Consider the following 24,139-nt stretch of genomic DNA (forward strand, 5'->3'; position numbering starts at 1 on the left):
AAAATCTAATTGGTAAACTAAAATAGTCATAATAAAAATAATCCTTAATTTTAAAAACCTTAGAACTCTAGCATCACATTATTACAATACATGTTCTTCTACATTCTCAAGAGGCTTACTGGCACAGTGATAGAGCGTGCGCTTGGTGACTTCAAGGGGCCAGGTTCATATCTCGTCACTGGATTTTTTACCATTTTTAATAACATTATAACGTAATGCACAAATAAAATTGTTTAAACTATTTTTTTTTCATAATTTGGTTATTACTTCTCCATTTTTATTTTTATTTAATATATGGGAGACAGTGAGATAATATACATAATTTCGTAAGTGTGGTTTGCCATGCATGCCACTATAAGTCCGCTATCCACCCCCGCAGCCCCTTTGGGGTTATATGGTAGTAGACCTTCATCCATCATCCACGCAAAAGGTTTCAGTTTGTAACTGCAGGAGTTGTGTTACAAGTTATGGGGGTCAAAAGTGGGCATCACACTAATGGACTTATTATGGGAAGTCGGTGAAGCAGCTGGGAATCGAGTGCCGAAATGGCCAAGACTATCCAGAATGTTCTAGAATGTTCAAGAACGTTGGAGAATTTTCCAAAATGTACTAGAATTTTGTAGAATAACCCAGAACATTCTGGACCTTCGAAGGGACTTCCGGTTCCGGTTTGATAGAAGTTGGCTGGCTTTGTCCGAGTGAAGCGAAGGTATCTCCAGATATAAATAACCCACAACACATAATATGTATATTGCAAGGAATAATCCACAAATTTCCCCAAGTGCTGGCTGATTTCATTTCAGGTACATGTCTACTGTCAGCACACCAATCATAGTCATGCAGTGCGGACGCAAACGCGTCCTGAATGGCCCGGCCAAATAGGGCAATGGCTTCTCTTGCAGACGGCAGCCAGTTACATGGGAACAATCGCTAGCGCAGTCAAACATTATTGCATATAATGAGTGATCAGTATTTTTTTTCGCGAAAAATACTTGCCCCAAATAAGAGACAACCGAGATCAAAATCCAGAGGCGTCTTGGAATGTTGGTTCAGTGTTTACCACAACGTTACATTGCGACAAAAATACTCTTTAGGATTATATTTGAAAACTCTGTGTTCGACGTTTTCAGAAGCATAAATATAGTGTTCCTAAATTTAGCAGAAAACAACTGATTTAAAACATGATGCACTGCATTAGATGCTCCAAACTACGCAATCTTGAACTCAAATGTTTCAAGGTCACAATTCTGTTTGTAGTTTTTTTATTGAGAATTTACCTTCTTTGAGCCGACATCACACAGAATTCGATTTTTTGAGACTTTAAAAGAGTGATAAAATAATTGAAGTCGTAAGTTGCTTAGCTTGGGAAATTTTCACATTAGCCGTAAGAGACTGATACCCTCAAGATGGCGAATGCATTTTCCATCGAATAGATGGTGAAACGTTTACCTTGGATGCGGCAATAAACAACAAGCCAAGCTACCTGAGACACAATGGCCGCGGGAGTCAGCGCCCTTGTTTGCAGGTAAAGTCATTCTTAAGAATAAAGTCGATATTGAATTTGAAAACGAGTTTCTCCTCTATGGTAGCATTATTTTAACTGTGATTTTAAATATTATATGGCTATGAATGAAATATTTTATTATCCAGCAAATTATTTTATCTTTAAAAACGTAGAAAATGATCCAAGTTTTAGTTTCGTTTAGTTGTTAGTTTAATTTAATATTTTTAATTTTTGTGACATTTCTTTTCTTTTTCATAATATGGCTAATAAACTGATTGCACCGCACGCAAGTAGTATAGTTTGGCCGGTCCGGAAACAGGGTTCAGGGTGTGGTGCCGGTGCCGGTGTCCGCCATCTTGGATTTGTGACGTCACGGCGGCAAAAATTCCTCAAAATTCCTAAAAATGACTCAAAATGACTCAAAACTTCCCGTTTTAAGAAAAAATTTCCCGTTTTCGAGGGAAAAATTCCCGTTTCGAGGGAAAATTTCCCGTTTTAGTCCTTAAAAATCCCAGTGGCTAGAAATGTCCTGATAGAGGCTTAAGCATCCTTAACTCAAGCCTCAGTTAAGCCTCTATCAGGATGTGACCTTGACCTTTGACCTTGACCCCGACGGCCATCTTGGATCCACCATCTTGGATGACGTCATTTCGTTTTCTCGAACATTCCGGCATTGTGTTATCCGCCATTTTGAATTATGACGTCACCGTTGCAATTTCCGTTACGGCCGCCATCTTTAAATTTATTATCCGATTTTAATGAAAAAAATTTAAAAATTATAAAAAAATTAAATAATAAAAAATTTAATAAAATATTTAAAAAACAAACATTTACGACACGGAGCTCGGAGTCCTCGGTTCAAACCCGACGAGTGCCAAAAAAAAATAAAAATGGCATCCGATCCTTCCCCCGCGGTGGCTGCAGGCATACTGACTCCCACCACTTTTTTTTCAAAGCATATATATCGTCAGGTAGTATGTCGTCATGTCCGCCATCTTGTCCTCGTCTGCTGGAAGCCATAATCAGTGTATCGTCGGCGAGAGTGCGCTGACGCCATGTTAGTTTAATTCTTATCCGCTAGAGTGCAGTAATCATTTATAACTGTGACACCCGCCATCTTGTCATTCGGCCGCCATCTTGAAAATCCATAATTATTTAGCTAGAAATTCGGGAAAAATTCCAAAATTCATTAAATAAATTTGTAATCTATATACTGATCGATTAGGTCGACTAAGGTCCTTGGTACGATCTAGGACGATGCAAAAAAATTAAATTTAACATCAATTTAACATAATAGTAACAGGTTTGAGGAATTAAACACGCACAAGTTCTTTTACAAACATAATATTTATTACATAATTTATATTCTACTACAGGATCACTTACGAAAGCCAGCAATCTTATAATCTTTTAGTTCCGCAGCGGTGTGAAATGACTAATTCTTAGCTCCAATCGGTTTATACTAGACAGAGTCCAGCCAGAACCTTTACAGACATAGTCCACCTCTTCTTGACAGAGTTTCTGGATACCGTTTTTAACAGTTTGCTTCACATCGTTAGAACTGTAAATTACTGCAGCCGATGTCTTGAATGCACACTTCTTCACTTTGTCATCGAACGGATATGGCTTTCCATATATACAGTCCAACCACAAGTTATATTTCAAAGGTCCGTTTGTTGCTACATCATCAGTAAGCTGATTGATTATGTCCTCTCTGATATCATCAAGAAAATTACAAATGTCTTTCGACTCACCTAACGTATTTAAATAATAGTAGTCCTTCAATGTTTCACGAAATGCAGACTGCGCCAAGTAGAAGCCATTATCATTCACTTGTAATGCGCCGAACACAGTCTTAGGTTTATTTTCCTGTTCAGACGTCATACCAATCGGTTGCTGCACATCGGTTTTCTTGCTTGTACGCTCACGAGCCTTCAACCTAAACCGAGGAGTCGAAATTTCTGCAGGTAGTTCAGCAGTAGGCACACGGACTTCACCTTTACAGTTTTTCGCATGTCGTCGCAAATTATCAATTCTAGTAAACCATTCATGACACTCATCACATCGAAACTTCATGCGAGATGGATTCTTCGTGCATTTGCTCCGCTCATGTCTTCGTGCATCATGAGCAAATGCGAACGACGTATCACAGTAGCTGCAAGGATACCGTGGTGATGAAGACGAACCTTTCAGACCCGATCCAGATACTGACGTTGCCGCAGTTGCACCATCTCCAGGCATACTCTTTTGAACATCAATGCATCGTTGTTGCGCCGAAACCTTTACTTTCTGCCGAACAGCAGGACCTTTGCATGCCTTCATGTGCGTTTTCATATTATCTTTTCTGGAAAACTGCTTATGACATTTCTCACAAACAAACATTTTATTATATATGTTCTTGGCACATTCTCTATTCTCATGTCGTCGAGCATTGCTGTTTGAGAAAATCTTGTCGCAGTAACAGCACCGATGTTCGTTAGTTGTTGTCGATTCGGCATCCATTGAAGTCTCCATTGATGGCGAACCAGCGTTCGCCGAGTTTCCCTGTGCAGCCAGCACTAGCGGCATTAAAGTCTCTTCTGCTGGCGGTACCACGTCTGTTGAAGTCTCCTCCAGTGTTGACATCGACGTTGCCAACGGGATCTGCTCCACCATCGTCGACGCTGACGTCAAGGTTCCCGCAGTCGATGGTACAACCTCCATCGAGTTCGTCGTTAAAGTCGGTAAAGATGTCATCGAGTTCGCAAGAACAGGTAATTACGTGATTAATGCACCAGAAGAAACAAACTAGGTGATCCTTACACCGACGACGTCAGTAACAAACTGAGCGACCTGCTGTCTAGGGCTCACTTATATACATGCACCGTATGGAATAATACGCTAGTCAAATCAAGAACCATTTACAATAATACTAGAGTCAAAACAACATTAAAAATAGAAGGACCATCAACGAAAAGGCAGCACATTTGGAAGCACCGACAACGAAAAGGCAGCACATTTGGAAGCACCGACAACGAAAAGGCAGCACATTTGGAAGCACCGACAACGAAAAGGCAGCACATTTGGAAGCACCGACAACGAAAAGGCAGCACATTTGGAAGCACCGCAACGAAAGGGCAGCACATTTTGGATGCACCATCGAATAAGGAAGCACCGACAACGTAAAGGCAGCACATTTGGAAGCACCGACAACGAAAAGGCAGTACATTTGGAAGCACCGACAACGAAAAGGCAGCACATTTGGAAGCACCGACTATGAAAAGGCAGCACATTTGGAAGCACCGACAACGAAAAGGAAGCACATTTGGAAGCACCGACAACGAAAAAGCAGCACATTTGGAAGCACCGACAACGTAAAGGCAGCACATTTGGAAGCACCGACAACGTAAAGGCAGCACATTTGGAAGCACCGACAACGTAAAGGCAGCACATTTGGAAGCACCGACAACGAAAAGGCAGCACATTTGGAAGCACCGACAACGAAAAGGCAGCACATTTGGAAGCACCGACAACGAAAAGGCAGCACATTTGGAAGCACCGACAACGAAAAGGCAGCACATTTGGAAGCACCGACAACGTAAAGGCAACACATTTGGAAGCACCGACAACAAAAAGGCAGCACATTTGGAAGCACCGACAACGAAAAGGCAGCACATTTGTAAGCACCGACAACGAAAAGGCAGCACATTTGGAAGCACCGCCAACGAAAAGGCAGCACATTTTGGATGCATCATCGAATAAGGAAGCACATTTGGAAGCTCCATCAACTAAAAAAGGCAAAAAGGAAGCACAAGTTACGAGATCTAAGTCATAGTAAGAAATCATAATACAAGAAATAAAAACATTACATTCTTATAATTTAAATTATTTATTTTATTGCTTTACATTATACAAATGCAAGTAAAACAAGTTATTATTGTATGTAGCCAGCATTCCTCAGTTCCTTGAGTATGAAGGATATTTCTTTGATGCACGAATAGTTTCCTGCACATTGCGAACCATGTAGAAGTCTTAGCCGGTCAACCAATATGTTTGGATCTTTCCATGATGTGTAATCATTATCTTCTACCACCATCTTCCTTGCACCTTTATAATAAATATTATGATCTCTGGTGTCTTCCGTTTTACCACCAACCTCAGGGTAACTTTCATGTTTGAGACGGTGATCATCACAAGCTTGATCAGATTTATTTAATATATCACGTCGTTTCCATCGTTTCGGTCTCAGGACACCGCCACATTCTTCGATCTTGGCAGCTTTAGGTGCTTCATCATAGTCTATGTCTTTGTCAACAGCCTCAGAGTCACTGTAACAATCACCGTAGAAGGAATCGTCTTCACCCAATTTACCGTAATAATTTGATGTTGATGATGTTGAAGTGTCTTCATCGTCTTCATGCTTCCTTTTTAGGAGTCCATCATTTTTACAAAGTAGGAATGATCTACTTGAATTCGGCTGGAATATATTCTCACTTTTCACGTTAAGGATTCTTCCATTGTCTTCATTCTTGCGTAAATCATCAAACTCCTTCAATTTAAGTTCTTTGTCGAGATCGGAAGAGCCAAGAAAATTATTGTTGTAATGCAGATCACTCTTCCTTAGTCTAGTAGATTCATCGTATTCCTCTAGCTTGTACGCAGGCTTGGCGTTACAAGTTCTGCCATGTCTTTTTAGGCTTTCTCTCCGCGTATACGACTTGCTACATCGAACAAAACTTATCATATTGCGCAGTGGATTTTTAACACAGTCATTCTTCTCGTGTTGTCTTTTATTCTTTCTCAAGATAAACTCTTTACTGCAAAACTTACACCTATGTTCTTTCAATACAGCGTCAGATCCCAAATCGGAATTCATATTAGTTACTGAGACTAATGCCAGATACCAATTGAGTGTTTTAAATTAGATTCAATACTTAAATAGAAATTTTTTCATATTTCATCAGCGAGAATTAATATATCTCATGCAAAAGTACTTTATGCATGTAGTTCTGCTTTTTAACAACAATTGTTGCCACATGTTGCTTGCAGGTAAATAATATTTAGTTCTTTTATGCGGGATGCGGGATGCTCACTAACGATCGCAAAAGAAGGATGGCTTCGTTAGACTCCAAGGAAAAGGAAGTTCGTCTTGCATGTTGGTGCTCCACAGATGTCTCATGGCGTTATATTAATTTGACTGAGTAATGATATTTGTTAATTCCACCTGATAAAAATATTGCAAGTTTTGATTTAGTAGCAGAAATTATCGAATTAAATGTAACTCCAAATAAAATGACATGTCTCAATAGACCAAAAATTCCACGCAGAGAGTGGTTTCTCAGAATAGTCAGAAACACTTGAATAAACCACAGGAATGATTGCAAGAACACGGGAAAAACCATCAAAATATTGTCAAGAATAATCAGGAGCACACTGAGAAAACCACCACAATATTAACAATAATAATCGGAAGCACACGGAGAAAACCATCATAATATTGACCAGATTAATCGGAAGCACACAGAGAAAACCACCACATGTTTTCTTTGATATCATAAAATTACAAGAAAAAATATTTAAAAATAAAAATAAATTAATAAAAATTAAAAAAAAATAACAAAAAATTCATAAACAATTTCTGGCTTGTACAAGAACTCTATCTTTGCTCAACAATGATAAGTTTACAAGCTAGCAGAAACTGTTTATGAATTTTTTTTATTTTTTTTTAATTTTTATTAATTTATTTTTATTTTTAAATATTTTTTCTTGTAATTTTATGATATCATAGAAAACATGTGGTGGTTTTCTCTGTGTGCTTCCGATTAATCTGGTCAATATTATGATGGTTTTCTCCGTGTGCTTCCGATTATTATTGTTAATATTGTGGTGGTTTTCTCAGTGTGCTCCTGATTATTCTTGACAATATTTTGATGGTTTTTCCCGTGTTATTGCAATCATTCCTGTGGTTTCTTCAAGTGTTTCTGACTATTCTGAGAAACCACTTTCTGCGTGGATTTTTTTTGGTCTAATGAGACATGTCATTTTATTTGGAGTTACATTTAATTCGATAATTTCTGCTACTAAATCAAAACTTGCAATATTTTTATCAGGTGGAATTAACAAATATCATTACTCAGTCAAATTAATATTACGCCATAAGACATCTGTGGAGCACCAACATGCAAGACGAACTTCCTTTTCCTTGGAGTCTAACGAAGCCATCCTTCTTTTGCGATCGTTAGTGAGCATCCCGCATCCCGCATAAAAGAACTAAATATTATTTACCTGCAAGCAACATGTGGCAACATCTGTTGTTGAAAAGCAGAACTACATGCATAAAGTACTTTTGCATGAGATATATTAATTCTCGCTGATGAAATATGAAAAAAATTTCTATTTAAGTATTGAATCTAATTTAAAACACTCAATTGGTATCTGGCATTAGTCTCAGTAACTAATATGAATTCCGATTTGGGATCTGAATCTGTATCGAAAGAACATAGGTGTAAGTTTTGCAGTAAAGAGTTTATCTTGAGAAAGAATAAAAGACAACACGAGAAGAATGACTGTGTTAAAAATCCACTGCGCAATATGATAAGTTGTGTTCGATGTAGCAAGTCGTATACGCGGAGAGAGAGCCTAAAAAGACATGGCAGAACTTGTAACGCCAAGCCTGCGTACAAGCTAGAGGAATACGATGAATCTACTAGACTAAGGAAGAGTGATCTGCATTACGACAATAATTTTCTTGGCTCTTCCGATCTCGACAAAGAACTTAAATTGAAGGAGTTTGATGATTTACGCAAGAATGAAGACAATGGAAGAATCCTTAACGTGAAAAGTGAGATTATATTCCAGCTGAATTCAAGTAGATCATTCCTACTTTGTAAAAATGATGGACTTCTAAAAAGGAAGCATGAAGACGATGAAGACACTTCAACATCATCAACATCAAATTATTACGGTAAATTGGGTGAAGACGATTCCTTCTACGGTGATTGTTACAGTGACTCTGAGGCTGTTGACAAAGACATAGACTATGATGAAGCACCTAAAGCTACCAAGATCGAAGAATGTGGCGGTGTCCTGAGACCGAAACGATGGAAACGACGTGATATATTAAATAAATCTGATCAAGCTTGTGATGATCACCGTCTCAAACATGAAAGTTACCCTGAGGTTGGTGGTAAAACGGAAGACACCAGAGATCATTATATTTATTATAAAGGTGCAAGGAAGATGGTGGTAGAAGAGAATGATTACACATCATGGAAAGATCCAAACATATTGGTTGACCGGCTAAGACTTCTACATGGTTCGCTTTGTGCAGGAAACTATTCGTGCATCAAAGAAATATCCTTCATACTCAAGGAACTGAGGAATGCTGGCTACATACAATAATGACTTGTTTTACTTGCATTTGTATAATGTAAAGCAATAAAATAAATAATTTAAATTATAAGAATGTAATGTTTTTATTTCTTGTATAATGATTTCTTACTATGACTTAGATCTCGTAACTTGTGCTTCCTTTTTGCCTTTTTTAGTTGATGGAGCTTCCAAATGTGCTTCCTTATTCGATGATGCATCCAAAATGTGCTGCCTTTTCGTTGGCGGTGCTTCCAAATGTGCTGCCTTTTCGTTGTCGGTGCTTACAAATGTGCTGCCTTTTCGTTGTCGGTGCTTCCAAATGTGCTGCCTTTTCGTTGTCGGTGCTTCCAAATGTGCTGCCTTTTCGTTGTCGGTGCTTCTAAATGTGCTGCCTTTTCGTTGTCGGTGCTTCCAAATGTGCTGCCTTTTCGTTGTCGGTGCTTCCAAATGTGCTGCCTTTACGTTGTCGGTGCTTCAAAATGTGCTGCCTTTACGTTGTCGGTGCTTCCAAATGTGCTGCCTTTACGTTGTCGGTGCTTCCAAATATGCTGCCTTTTCGTTGTCGGTGCTTCCAAATGTGCTGCCTTTTCGTTGTCGGTGCTTCCAAATGTGCTGCCTTTACGTTGTCGGTGCTTCCAAATGTGCTGCCTTTACGTTGTCGGTGCTTCCAAATGTGCTGCCTTTACGTTGTCGGTGCTTGCAAATGTGCTGCCTTTTGGTTGTTGGTGCTTCCAAATGTGCTGCCTTTTCGTTGTCGGTGCTTCCTTATTCGATGGTGCATCCAAAATGTGCTGCCATTTCGTTGGCGGTGCTTCCAAATGTGCTGCCTTTTCGTTGTCGGTGCTTCCAAATGTGCTGCCTTTTCGTTGTCGGTGCTTCCGAATGTGCTGCCTTTTCGTTGATGGTCCTTCTATTTTTAATGTTGTATTTACTCTAGTATTATTGTAAATGGTTCTTGATTTGATTAGAGTATTGTTGCATACGGTGCATGTATATATAAGCGAGCTCTAGACAACAGGATGCTTAGTTTGTTACTGACGTCGTCGGTGTAAGGATCACCTAGTTTGTTTCTTCTGGTGCATTAATCACGTAATTACCTGTTCTTGCGAACTCGATGACATCTTTACCGACTTTAACGACGAACTCGATGGAGGTTGTACCATCGACTGCGGGAACCTTGACGTCAGCGTCGACGATGGTGGAGCAGATCCCGTTGGCAACGTCGATGTCAACACTGGAGGAGACTTCAACAGACGTGGTACCGCCAGCAGAAGAGACTTTAATGCCGCTAGTGCTGGCTGCACAGGGAAACTCGGCGAACGCTGGTTCGCCATCAATGGAGACTTCAATGGATGCCGAATCGACAACAACTAACGAACATCGGTGCTGTTACTGCGACAAGATTTTCTCAAACAACAGCAATGCTCGACGACAAGAGAATAGAGAATGTGCCAAGAACCTATATCGTAAAATGTTTGTTTGTGAGAAATGTCATAAGCAGTTTGCCAGAAAAGATAATATGAAAACGCACATGAAGGCATGCAAAGGTCCTGCTGTTCGGCAAAAAGTAAAGGTTTCGGCGCAACAACGATGCATTGATGTTCATAAGAGTATGCTGGAGATGGTGCAACTGCGGCAACGTCAGTATCTGGATCGGGTCTGAAAGGTTCGTCTTCATCACCACGGTATCCTTGCAGCTACTGTGATACGTCGTTCGCATTTGCTCATGATGCACGAAGACATGAGCGGAACAAATGCACGAAGAATCCATCTCGCATGAAGTTTCGATGTGATGAGTGTCATGAATGGTTTACTAGAATTGATAATTTGCGACGACATGCGAAAAACTGTAAAGGTGAAGTCCGTGTGCCTACTGCTGAACTACCTGCAGAAATTTCGACTCCTCGGTTTAGGTTGAAGGCTCGTGAGCGTACAAGCAAGAAAACCGATGTGCAGCAACCGATTGGTATGACGTCTGAACAGGAAAATAAACCTAAGACTGTGTTCGGCGCATTACAAGTGAATGATAATGGCTTCTACTTGGCGCAGTCTGCATTTCGTGAAACATTGAAGGACTACTATTATTTAAATACGTTAGGTGAGTCGAAAGACATTTGTAATTTTCTTGATGATATCAGAGAGGACATAATCAATCAGCTTACTGATGATGTAGCAACAAACGGACCTTTGAAATATAACTTGTGGTTGGACTGTATATATGGAAAGCCATATCCGTTCGATGACAAAGTGAAGAAGTGTGCATTCAAGACATCGGCTGCAGTAATTTACAGTTCTAACGATGTGAAGCAAACTGTTAAAAACGGTATCCAGAAACTCTGTCAAGAAGAGCTGGACTATGTCTGTAAAGGTTCTGGCTGGACTCTGTCTAGTATAAACCGATTGGAGCTAAGAATTAGTCATTTCACACCGCTGCGGAACTAAAAGATTATAAGATTGCTGGCTTTCGTAAGTGATCCTGTAGTAGAATATAAATTATGTAATAAATATTATGTTTGTAAAAGAACTTGTGCGTGTTTAATTCCTCGAACCTGTTACTATTATGTTAAATTGATGTTATATTTAATTTTTTTGCATCGTCCTAGATCGTACCAAGGACCTTAGTCGACCTAATCGATCAGTATATAGATTACAAATTTATTTAATGAATTTTGGAATTTTTCCCGAATTTCTAGCTAAATAATTATGGATTTTCAAGATGGCGGCCGAATGACAAGATGGCGGGTGTCACAGTAATAAATGATTACTGCACTCTAGCGGATAAGAATTAAACTAACATGGCGTCAGCGCACTCTCGCCGACGATACACTGATGATGGCTTCCAGCAGACGAGGACAAGATGGCGGACATGACGACATACTACCTGACGATATATATGCTTTGAAAAAAAAGTGGTGGGAGTCAGTATGCCTGCAGCCACCGCGGGGGAAGGATCGGATGCCATTTTTTTTTTGCACTCGTCGGGTTTGAACCGAGGACTCCGAGCTCCGTGTCGTAAATGTTTGTTTTTTAAATATTTTATAAAAATTTTTATTATTTATTTTTTTTATAATTTTTAAATTTTTTTCATTAAAATCGGATAATAAATTTAAAGATGGCGGCCGTAACGGAAATTGCAACGGTGACGTCATAATTCAAAATGGCGGATAACACAATGCCGGAATGTTCGAGAAAACGAAATGACGTCATCCAAGATGGTGGATCTAAGATGGCCGTCGGGGTCAAGGTCAAAGGTCAAGGTTACATCCTGATAGAGGCTTAACTGAGGCTTGAGTTAAGGATGCTTAAGCCTCTATCAGGACATTTCTAGCCACTGGGATTTTTAAGGACTAAAACGGGAAATGTTCCCTCGAAACGGGAATTTTTCCCTCGAAAACGGGAAATTTTTTCTTAAAACGGGAAGTTTTGAGTCATTTTGAGTCATTTTTGAGGAATTTTGAGGAATTTTTGCCGCCGTGACGTCACAAATCCAAGATGGCGGACACCGGCACCGGCACCACACCCTGAACCCTGTTTCCGGACCGGCCAAACTATTCTACTCACGCAGTATACATAGACTAAAAGAACTTACGCACAAACTTATTTTAGTGTGAAATAATTTGTATGCTTGTGTAAATATGTGTACAATTAACCATTATTCCACACAAGAATATATTTGTGGCAGCCAATCACTCTGAACTTCGGGTATACAAATGTTGCATCAAAAACCTTCACAGGGTTCATGATGGGACACGTTTGGAAGTGTATGCTCGACTAAAAGTCGAGTATATGACTGGTGGAACACACGTGTAAGACATTAGAACGTTTACGGCGGTGAACAGTTTGGCTCGACATAAAAATTACCTCCCCCACAAGTTACGCGTTATGCTGGAATAAAAATAGCGCGACAGAAGCGATGCGTCGTAAGCGATAAACTTTCCTATTATAAATATTTATTTTCTATTTCTATCGCGTCATGTCCAGAAAGTCAGAATTTGTTTTTGAAATATGGTCAGACTGGTGGATTGGTAATACAGTAATTATTCGTGTATTGTCAGTGTCTTGTTTACTAAATTTGTCTGGGCAAGTTTCTGAAAATGTTTTCACGCACAATGATTTTCTCAACTGAAAATAAATTTTGCATTAATCATATTTCTCTCCAACGTGTCGATTTGGTAAAAGCCTGCAATTATTAATGGCTGTAATATGTATTTCCCATCAACGCGATATTTTGCTGTCGCGTCGCGTCCTTTGAGTGGCGCTTTCATGCTGTTGTTACTCCAGAAATATCGCATGTGTAGAGCTCTCACCGGGAACTTATTACGCGATGGGGCTACGTCACGAAAAGTGTTTACGTAAATTAAAATTTTAATTTTTTATCAGTCAACAAATTTAGCCAAACTACCAAACGCAATGTAAATTGCATACACAGACAGACGTCAAGAGAAACTAAAGGTTAGGGGGCTATATAATTGGTCGGGGCCCCTTGCGAAAACACAATGAAAAATTTTTAAAACCTTAAAAAATTATAAACAAAAATTGTGAGCTAGTCTTTTAGTACTCACCGGAGGTGTGCAACATCCAACATAGGTAACGAGCAAATTAATGTCTTCTCATGTTGAAAATACACTTATAATGCGAAACTCGCCAGATGATGTGTAACATCTAACCACGGTAACGAGCAAATTCATGTGTTCTCATGTTGCAATATGAAACTCGGACACAGCATTCATACGTAGAAGTATTTTAAATAATGCCGAAAATGATAAATTTACTAATATTGTCTTCTCGACTACACTACTGAACGCGAACCACGCGCAGTTTCCGCACCGCCGCTAGAATTCGTTGCGGAACAGCTACGACGATTATCAAATCATTCGATTTGCAGAGCCAAAGTTGAAGTATGTAACGAAACGCTTCGTAAGAAGAGAAAAAAAGATTTCAAAAAAATTACTCAACCGTGACTTTGGACATGGTTTTCGACAAGGAAATATTATTAAAATACTGGCCATTTTAATAAATTCCTAAAAAAGTTGATGATTTAACGTTTCCTTTAGTATTTGTGTCAACCGCCACACTTGGCAGCAGCGTGGTTGTTGCCGTTTCTTGACTTGCATTCTACTTCCGAAATGACTGCCACCAAATGCAGTACACCGAGAGCTAAGATGTTACACATCAGTGGCGGAGGAACTGAGGAGCTGTGGAGCTGAGGAGCTGAGGAGCGGAGGAGCGGAGGAGCGGAGGAGCGCACCTGCTCCTTGCCCGTCGCTGTAGACGAGGACTCGCCGCGGGCCGCCGACCGGCCGCCGCTCCGCAGCAGCGCGCGCGCGATGAGCGCGTACAGCGCGCAGGACAGCAGGAGCGGCGCGGCGTAGAACAGCAGCAGGTCGGCGAAGAAGTAGGCGAGGTAGTGGTCGCGCGGCAGCTTGAAGTCGCAGCGGCGCGCCGCGCGGTGCCCGCGGTACAGCAGCGGGCGCGTCGTGGTCAGCGCCAGCCAGGGCGCGCAGTACAGCGTCGCGAAGGTCCACACGCCCGCCGTGATGCGGCGCGCGCGCGACATCTGCCGGCAGACACAAACACGCCACTTACAACTCTCGTAACTTGCAATCATCGCATGCACACTACGACGAATGGCGTCGTTCGATTCTTTACTGCGTCCAAACAGCATTGTAGTGTGGACGAGTCGAAATGTTTGAAAGATATTTCCTCGAGAAAAAGCTCTGTAAATTTTTAATTTTGCGTTCCTCTTCCTCCTAATCAATTCTAAATGAAAAGGCAATTTTCTTTAACATATCAACTACTTTAACCTTGTTTTTATGAGCACTGTCCCTTGAATCCTAAACGTTAACTGGGCGCGGTGGATTTAAATGAACTTCCAAAGGGTTTTAATCACTCCACTCCATTATTTATCAAAAACAATCACTTGAACCAGAGCACTATGCGATGTTCATGCAAGGACAAAGAGAATAATACAGGAAGTTGCCGCGACATGATTATGCAGAATTCAACACGTCCAGACGATGCAACCCCATTTGATTTCGTTTTTCTACTCTGACTCCAATCCATTTCATTCGGGTTGGATTCGTCTCCATTCGATTCGACTTTCAACTTACAAGCGACACGTTCGTCACGTCCAGACTGGGGCGACTTTCTTTTCGACTGGAGTCTAACGACACGATTCGTCTTTAGATTCATAGTGTGGCTGCGCCTTTACAACTGTCACATGTTTGAACGATCGTCTACTTGATAAAACTCTAAGGCCCGTTGCACACACAGCGGATTTATCCGAGCGGATACCCCACCGTCGCTTATGGTCATATATTTTACCGTCGCTAATGGTCGGATATTTCACCGCCGGCAATGGACGGAAAAAAATACGTCGGTACCAGCAGTTGTAGTTCTGGAACTAATTTCAGTTCAGTTGTGTAGTCTGAAATGAACCAAGAGCAGCTCCTAGTATTGTTGTTATTCCGTCGTCGAATGAGAAGACGAAGAAAATTTCGACTATTTTGGGTTCATCCAATTAATGAACGAAGAAATGAGATTGGCGCATTCTACACATTGTTCGAAGAGTTGAGGAAAGATGACAAGAAATTCTTCAACTATTTCAGGATGTCAATCACTTCCATTGACGAACTACATGGTCGGTTAAAAGATACCATTCAGCGCAGAAATACAAAAATGAGAAACTGTATTCAACCAGTAGAAATGCTGGCTATAACACTAAGGTAAGTGAAAATAACTCTTAAATGTGAAAGTTAAAAATAATAATACGGGGTAATATAATATAAAAAATCTGTGCTAGTGATTGTATAAACTGTTGTAATAAAAAACATACAGTAAAATATAAAGAATAAATATGTAAGTATAAATTATATAAACGTACATCAATTTACAATTAGAAATGTATGTCCATTGTATTTGAAGAAAGTGAACTTGGTGTAGAACATCTTCCACAATCTTCATCGCCAACGAACTCGGCAAAATGTTCAGCTGCTGAGGCTTGTGGTTTGTGCTGTTGTGATGGGTAGGGAGCCAGATCTGTGATAGTTCGAGATGTTTGTCTCAGCTGGCATGGTGGTTTAGGTGGTTCGTCTTGTCGGAGAATTAATGATAGAACGTAAGGTGGCACTTGTGTAGGATGGGAGTATTGTGGGTTCATAGAAAAATGTGGCTGAGCTGGCTGTGGAAATGTCTGAGGTTGGGGATCATAGTGTGGTGGGCGGATATGATGCTGCTGGTGAGAAAAGCGTTGCGTAGAGCATCCCTGATAGTAAGGCGTGGCAAAGTTTTGATTTTTAATATTGGAAATCAGGCGAAGAACCTCCACTTGGAATTGAAGCCACTCATTGTTATTGAAAGTTTGTGTGTGGTGAAGTAAACTATTAAAGAAGGACATTTGGTGGTCAGGTTGTTCTTTTTTCTCTAAAATCTTCAAAATTTTCAAATCTACTTCATCCATCTTTTTTTTTTTTTCCCCCGTGGTTGACAAGGAGGAGCGGATTCTGATGTTGCTGTAATTCCGCATTCTTGTTCAGTGCTTTCAGTTTGCAACGTACCGTCGTTGTCATCATTGTTCTGTTCTTCAATAAAACTCTCTGCTGTGTCTGCATTAGTGTATATTTTCTTCAGGAACTGAAGTTCGTCATTAAATACGTATTTTCTTTTTTTGGTAGCTCCGGAACCAGTGATTTTGTTTTCTTTAATATTATTCTCGGCCTTGGCAAAAGCGTCACGTAGATGTTTCCAACGCTTCATCACTTCCTTTCCTGGGGGAACAGCAAAAATAAAATAAATTACTTTCTCTGTTGTACAGAATAGTTTGGTACCTAGCAAAATTTGAGTGACATTTGTTTGCGCATGTGCAGAAACTACTAATGTTTCTATTATGTTAGAATTCATAAACGAATTCCAGGCTTTTTTACTTTCGGAAGTGACAAAGAAAAAACACTCTAATTTATTTATAGTAAATGTATGTCTTCTTAAATAATATAAACTATGCTTTTTTGATGATTTTTTGTGCGTTTTTCAGGTATATAGCAAGTGGATGTACTTTCACAGATCTTCATTATTCCTTCAGAGTAGGAATCTCAACAGCAAAAGTGTTAGTTAAAGATGTTTGTCAAGCAGTGTGGAGGGACATGAAAAGTGAGTGCATACAATCCCCTACAAAACAAATGTGGGAATCAGTAGCAGACGGTTTCGAACAAATAGCAAACTTTCCTCATTGTATTGGGGCAGTCGATGGAAAACACGTCCGCATCGTGAGTCCAATAGAAAGTGGATCTATGTATTTTAACTATAAAGACTATAATTCAATTGTGTTGATGGGCATTGCTGATAGTAAGTACCGATTTATTTTTGTGCATGTTGGTAGTTATGGTAAGGACTGTGACTCGTCAATTTTCAAATAGACTCAGTGGTGGAAATCAATAGAAAGCAGTTCAAAAATGTTACCTGATGAGAAGTGCCTACCAGGTACAGGAAGTCCGAAAGTGCCATATTTTTTTGTTGGTGATGCAGCATTTGGACTACACAAACACCTGTTAAGGCCATATGCTGGGAAACATTTAACAGAGGAAAAGAGAATCTTTAACTATCGATTATGTCGAGCAAGAAGGTACATAGAGTGTGCTTTTGGTATTCTCAGCAACAAATGGAGAATATTCCATCGACCTTTAAATGTTCAACCACAATTAGCTAATGATATTGTTAAAGCCTGCATTGTTCTTCACAATTATGTTAGGGATAGAGATGGTTACATAGTTGAGGATGCAACCTCAATTATAGGGATGGAAGAAATACCAGGAGAGAACACGATAAGAGGAGGCCTGATAGCTAACAATGTGAGAAACATTCTCTGTAAATATTTTTTTTTAAGTGTAGGAAGGATTTCCTGGCAGATGTCCAAAGTGTAAATTGTTTAAACATTTTTCTTGTCACGCTGTGTTTAATTTGTGAAATTTTTGAACAATGTAATATAATATTTTCAATAAAAAAGGTCAAATAATAACTTCACTTTTTACAATTAAATATATTCCATTCCATAACAAAATGATAGAATGGCACAAATTATTAGTGAATTGAATTATAGAAGGAATATGGACTTGACTTACCAAAATTGTTCCTTTCATTTTCTGGCATCTGGTCGAAATCACTTCGTAATTCCACACACACAGCATGCCAAGCGATTTTCGTGGCGTTTCGGTCCTTAAAAATGTCTAGAGTTTTATCCCATAGCACAGACTTTGCTTCCACTAATGAAATAAAATAAGGATTTCATTATCAATTTCGTCACTCATTATAACAAAACACACGGGAGAGAGGATACGCGATGCGGAAACAGAAACAGTACGGTGCATGCAGGAGAGTTCACATCATACTGCCCAAAACAAGAGCGGTATAATCCGCTGTGTGTGCAAACGTGCATTTTATCACGTAGGCCACTACTTCGAAGCGACGGTAAAACTTCCGTCGGCTCCAATGGCACCGGGTAGCTGCACAGCTAACGCCGACGTTAGACTTACCGATCGTTTTTTTTTTCCCGTCGAATGTGCAAGCTCCAATGTACTACAGTGGGCTACTAGTGGAACAGCGGCGACGGTAAAAGATCCGCTCGGAAAAATCCGCTGTGTGTGCAACGGGCCTAACACTGACTGACTGAATGACAGAGAATGCTTAGTTTTAACTGGTGCGTCTAGAAGTATGAAATTTGGCATAGGAGTTCCTTATATAACAAAGGTGAGCACTATGAAAGGATATCTGAAAATTTATCATCTAAGGGGGTTAAATAGGGGATGAAAATTTGTATGGAATTTTGTCATTTTTTAGTTGGTGTTTAGGTTTCTGTTTATAAATAAAGGTCAGCTGTATAAGCTTTTTTTCCTCATCAAAAATGAGAATCCTATAATTTTCATCGGGTACACGGATCTAGCTTAGAAACACTTAACTTAAAAATACATAAAGCTGGAACAACTTAGAAACACACAAATTAGAACCATCATAACTTAGAAACGCACAATTTAGAACTGTTATAGCTTATAAACACAAAAATTCTCTGTATATAGCTTCCTTTTTTGTTGTGCTTCCAAATTGTTTCCTTTTCGTTTATCGTGCTTCCGATTGCGCTTCCTTTTTCATTGTGCTTCCTTCTCGATGATAGTGCTTCACATGTACTATTTTTATTGTGTTTTCTTTTCGTTTATTGTGCTTCCTATTGTGCTTCCTTTTCAATGATTGTGCTTCATTTTTGTTGATCGTTTTTCCTCTTTGTCGATTGTGCTTCCGATTGATTCCTTTATTTCTGCTTCCAATTGTACTTCCTTTTTTGATTGACCTTCCAAATGTTCTTCTTTTTCATTGTCGAAGGTGCTTTTGATTGTACTTCTTTTTTTGATTGTCCTTCTAATTGTGCTCCCCATTCTTTGGTTGTACTTCCGATTAAACATTTTTTTATTGTACTTCCAAATGCGCTTCCTTGACTTTGATTGTGCTGCCAATTGTGCTTTCTTTACGCTGATTGTTTTTATTTTTCGTCGATTGTGCTTTTTTTTGGATAATTATTATTCCTTCTTTTTCGAATGTGCTTCCGATTGTGCATCCTCTTCATTGATTGTGCTTCCGTTTCTTTAATTGTGCTCCAATTTTTCTTTCTTTTCGTTGATTGTGCCTTCTCTTTGTCGAATGTGCTTCCGAATGTTCTTCCTTTTCATTGATTGTGGATATTTAAGTCTGTACTCAGGATCGGATTGATCGTGTGCTTCGATGATATCTGGTCTAAACGCCTGTTATTGGACATTGTCTGTTTTCAAACTGTTTTTCGAGTATCGTCGAAAATTGCCACTTGGTTCGAAAATGCTTGGTCTATACGCCTAACATTGAACAGTGCCTGGTTGGAACTTATACCTAGCATCGGAAAATTAGAATTCCTTGTTAGCCAGCACGTCAACATATTTAATTCGTCAAACAGGTATCTTGTACAGAGTGGTTTTTCATAGAGTAAATGATTAATAAACTCCACGAAAGGTATTGGGATACTGAAATCTAAACTTATTTTAAGCTTTAGTTACCTTTATCACTGACCAATAATCAAACCAAGTACGGAAATCTCTTTCGACAATCATTGTTTTGATAAGGGAATTTTTAAATGAATTTTGGAATTTTTCATGAATTTCTAGGTCAAAAAATACTAATTTCTAATATTCCGGTCATATCGGCTTAGTGAAGGTTGGTATATGAGGAACTAAAGCCACTTTTAGGATTTTTAACATGATTCATTAAATAAGTATTTTTTGTCAAAAATAATTTTTCTGCATTGGTCAATTATCGAACTGAGGTCACATATCGATCGAATCAAGCATTATTTTATTGAGTGATTTTTTTTTTGTGAATTTTGGCTTTTTTCCCGAATTTATAGCTAAATAATTACGAATTTTCAAGATGGCTGTCGTCTCGGCTTACTCCAGGCTTGTAGTAGAGGAATTTAAGCTTTTTTAAGACTCTCCACCAATTTTTTTTTTATTACAGTAAAACCTCACTAACTCGACAGTTCGTGTAACTCGACAGAGTCAGCGGTAGCTTAGATTACGGCTATTTAGACTTTAAAGGACGGCGGAACGAGTCTAGGCGGGCGAAGAGTCGATCTCGTGCTCAGGTCAAAGCCCCAGGCACCTGTTGTTCCCCAGGCAGCTCGCTGTTGTTTACTCACTGCTGCCGCGCGCGCATCCCTAACTTTTCACTTTCTCTTGAGCCTGCTCAGTTTATAATAATTATTATTTATTTCCCCCTTTATTTCACTTTGTTAACAATAGTCATATAACTAACCAGGAAATTTAGCACTCACGAAAGCAAGCTTGTATGTGAGTGCATCTAGTCACTTCAATTACATGCGGTATTTGGACGATTATAAACATTTGTAAATGTATAATAAATGAGAAATAAATATATAAAATATAACCTAAGAAACCTTACATTAGTTTTATAAACATAAAAGTTAAAAAGAGCAATTTATTAAAATTCAATATAATGTATAAACAAAAAACGTATTTATTATAACATTGTTACATGAATAAATGAAAATAATTCAATAAAAATTAGTATTTTAAGTAAAGTACAGGTATAAAGTTATAACACTATATAAAACTTACTTAAATACTAAAGTCATTTCTTAATCAGTTAAATTATCTAGCCAAATATTAACATTTTTTTTTATTTGAAAATAATTTTTAGTTTTTAGTTTTCCAGGAAGAATAACAACAATTTTTGGAAGCAAAAATTCTAAAGTTCTATGTGATATTGTTTTATGAAATAGAGGGATTGGTAAATTTATGTTTGTCTTTGCCGTGTAGGATAGTTATGATCTATATAGGTAATATAACTGATTTTTCCTTTGATACATATTAATTATTGCAGCTCTAAAAAACAATTTTTTAATCTAAAATACATTTAAAAGTTTAAAATGTTCCTTGGATAGGTACATGTTTTTTTAAATAACTCGTAAAATAAGTTTTTTAATTGTTATAAGTGGCTTAATTTAAGTTTTATTCATCCCTCCCCAAGCCAGAATGCCATATTGCATAACAGACTGAAAAATAGCAAAGTAAACCATTCTAATACCTTCAATAGATAATATTGATCTTGGTTGAACGAATTTATACACCATTTTTCGAACCTTGCTTGTACGATAAGAAACATGTTTATCCCATTTTAGAAAAGAGTCGAGCACTATACCTAAGTATTTTATATCCTGTACTCTTTCTATGACACTACATGTTTCACAGTTAAAATTTATTTCGTAACATACATGAATTTTTAGTTCATGTTCGATAGGTTGACCCAAAATGTTGACAGAGAAAGTAATATATTTGGTCTTATTTATGTTTAGAGGAAGAAAACTATCATATAATATTTCTTTGACTTTTTTTAATTCGTTATTTACCGTTTCAAAAACCGAAGGCCAATTGTCGGATGAATATAAAATTGCAGTATCATCTGCAAAAGAAACTATCCACCCCGTTATGTCTAAGTTACATAAATCATTTATATATATATATTTATATTTATGTATATGTGTATATATCAGAAACACAATTGGCCTAAGAAAAATGCCTTGTGGGACTCCTATATTTATATATAGAGTGTCTCCTAATTTATTATTTACTTTGACTCTCTGAGATCTACTTTCCAAATAACTTTTGAACCGAGTATTTGCCAAACCTCTTATTCCTACTTTATCCTATATATCCAAAAGTATTTTATGTGCAACTATATCAAAAGCCTTAGTAAGATCCAACATTACACCAATATACTTTTTATCTTGTTCTATGGCTTTGTGCACAAAGTTTGTTACTTTAATTAAAGCATCATTTGTACTTAAGCCTTTTTTAAACCCAAATTTGTTTACAGACAGTATATTGTTGTTATCCAAAAATGAAATTAATTGTTTTTTAACACATTTTTCTATAATTTTTGAAATGTTGCTTAATATAGAGATGGGTCTCAAATTTGAGGATGCAAAGCCACCCCCTTTATGCAATGGTATGACAATCGCTTACTTGAGCCGTCTAGGAAATTTCCCTTAACTTAAGCTTAAATTTGCTATATGAGCTAGAGGTTTGCACAATTTATATCTGTGTTATTTTAATATGTTTACACTTATCTTATCAGAACCCAACGCATTGGAGTTTTTAATTTCAAAAATAATTCATTGTGTATCATATTCTGATACAGGAGCTAAGAATAAAGACCCTTGAACAATTTTTGTAACAACTGAATAATTTCTGGACTTATTACTAGAATTACTTTTAATGATTTCTGAAGCCGTAGCATTTCCAACATTTTTAAAATATCTATTTAGTGTGTTTGCAGCTTGCTCAGGATTAGACATGGCATTTATTATGTTATCATTTAATACAGTTTTAATATCTACTTTTTCATTTTTTGAGCAAGTTACCTCTTTAATAATATTCAAAATTTGCTAGAATCATTTTGTGCTTCAGCAATTTTTCTTTTGTAATAATTATCTTTAGTTATTCGTATAAGAGACGTACGCCTATTTCTGTAGTTACAAAATGTTTGTCTTAGCTGCATATTAAATGGTTGTTTGTTTAATTGTTGTTTGATTTTCTCTCGCGTTCTAATAGATTTAATCAACCCGATTGTAATCCATGGTTTTAACATTTTAAATTACTTACGTATATTAACATTAAGCGAACTAGCTTTATATATGTAATTTTCTATCAAATTTACAAAATTTTCTGTTGAAAGATCAGCATTTTGTTCATTTAATACACAATTCAAAGACTCGAATTCAAGAAAACCAGATTTTTCCATCAAAATTTGTTTGTATATGGTTTTTCCTAAGAGACCTTTGACACGCAATATTGTAGCTAATGACAGTAGCAAAGTGGTATGTAATATTGGCGTGTAACACAGCAGCATAAAAAAAAATTATTTTTTTTATTTTTGGCGAACGCATGGTCTATACAGGTTTGTGTGAAAAGTGTTTTGCGTGTATATTTGTTAATACAAGATGTCAAGTCATGTTTAGCAAGAAAGTTTAAATATTTTTCTGTGTATTCATCATAAAGATTCGTACATATGTTTATATTAATGTCACCAACTGACATTAATTTTGTGGTATTATAAACAGTAAACGCATTGTCTAATGAATTAAGGAAGTCGTCAAGACACCCAGAAGGAGATCTGTAAACTGCTAAAAGCGAAGCATGACTTGAAACAGCGGTGCCGCTGTAACTGAGCACAACAGTGACACGCAAGCAGACTGCTCCCACGAGGACAATCTCCTTTACGTCAGCAGCCAGCTCGCTTCTGAGAAACACTGCTACTCCATCACTTTTATGAAGCGTTGTTTTGCTAAAGTAAGCGCTGTAGTTCGCAATGGAGTATAACGAACTCTGCCCGCTTAGCCAGGTTTCAGTTAGAACTATAATATCAAAATTTACTCTAATATATGATAATAAGACCAAGAACTGTTCAAAGTTTTGCGTATACTTCTAATATTTAAATGCAGGACATTATCTACAAAAGTTTTATCTAATTCAGAATAGTCAAGACAGTCCCATGTGAAAATATCTGCATCTAATGATGGTAAAAATTCATTCATAAAAACTTACAGATTAACTAGAAAACTTGCAGATTAACTAAAAATTCTTGTAGGCACTAAGTTTTTAAGATCTGACGCATAGGCGTGCGCACGGTAGGTGCCACAGGTGCCTTGGCACCACCATTAGGGTTAACGTTATTTTATTTTTTACAAGCAGAAATAAT

The 24,139-nt window shown here is 38.0% G+C and overlaps 1 protein-coding gene across 1 annotated transcript in view; it reads right to left on the minus strand.

The window, feature by feature from the left end:
• Window positions 1-24,139, minus strand: part of LOC134537632 (thyrotropin-releasing hormone receptor-like) — a 131,369-nt gene that overhangs the window by 37,769 nt on the left and 69,461 nt on the right. Inside the window, exon 5 of the mRNA XM_063378331.1 lies at window positions 14,134-14,411. Coding sequence (XP_063234401.1) covers window positions 14,134-14,411 — 278 coding nt within the window. The remainder of the gene's footprint in view (window positions 1-14,133; window positions 14,412-24,139) is intronic.

Source organism: Bacillus rossius, chromosome 1, assembly GCF_032445375.1.
Source record: "Bacillus rossius redtenbacheri isolate Brsri chromosome 1, Brsri_v3, whole genome shotgun sequence".
NCBI classification, from domain to species: domain Eukaryota; kingdom Metazoa; phylum Arthropoda; class Insecta; order Phasmatodea; family Bacillidae; genus Bacillus; species Bacillus rossius.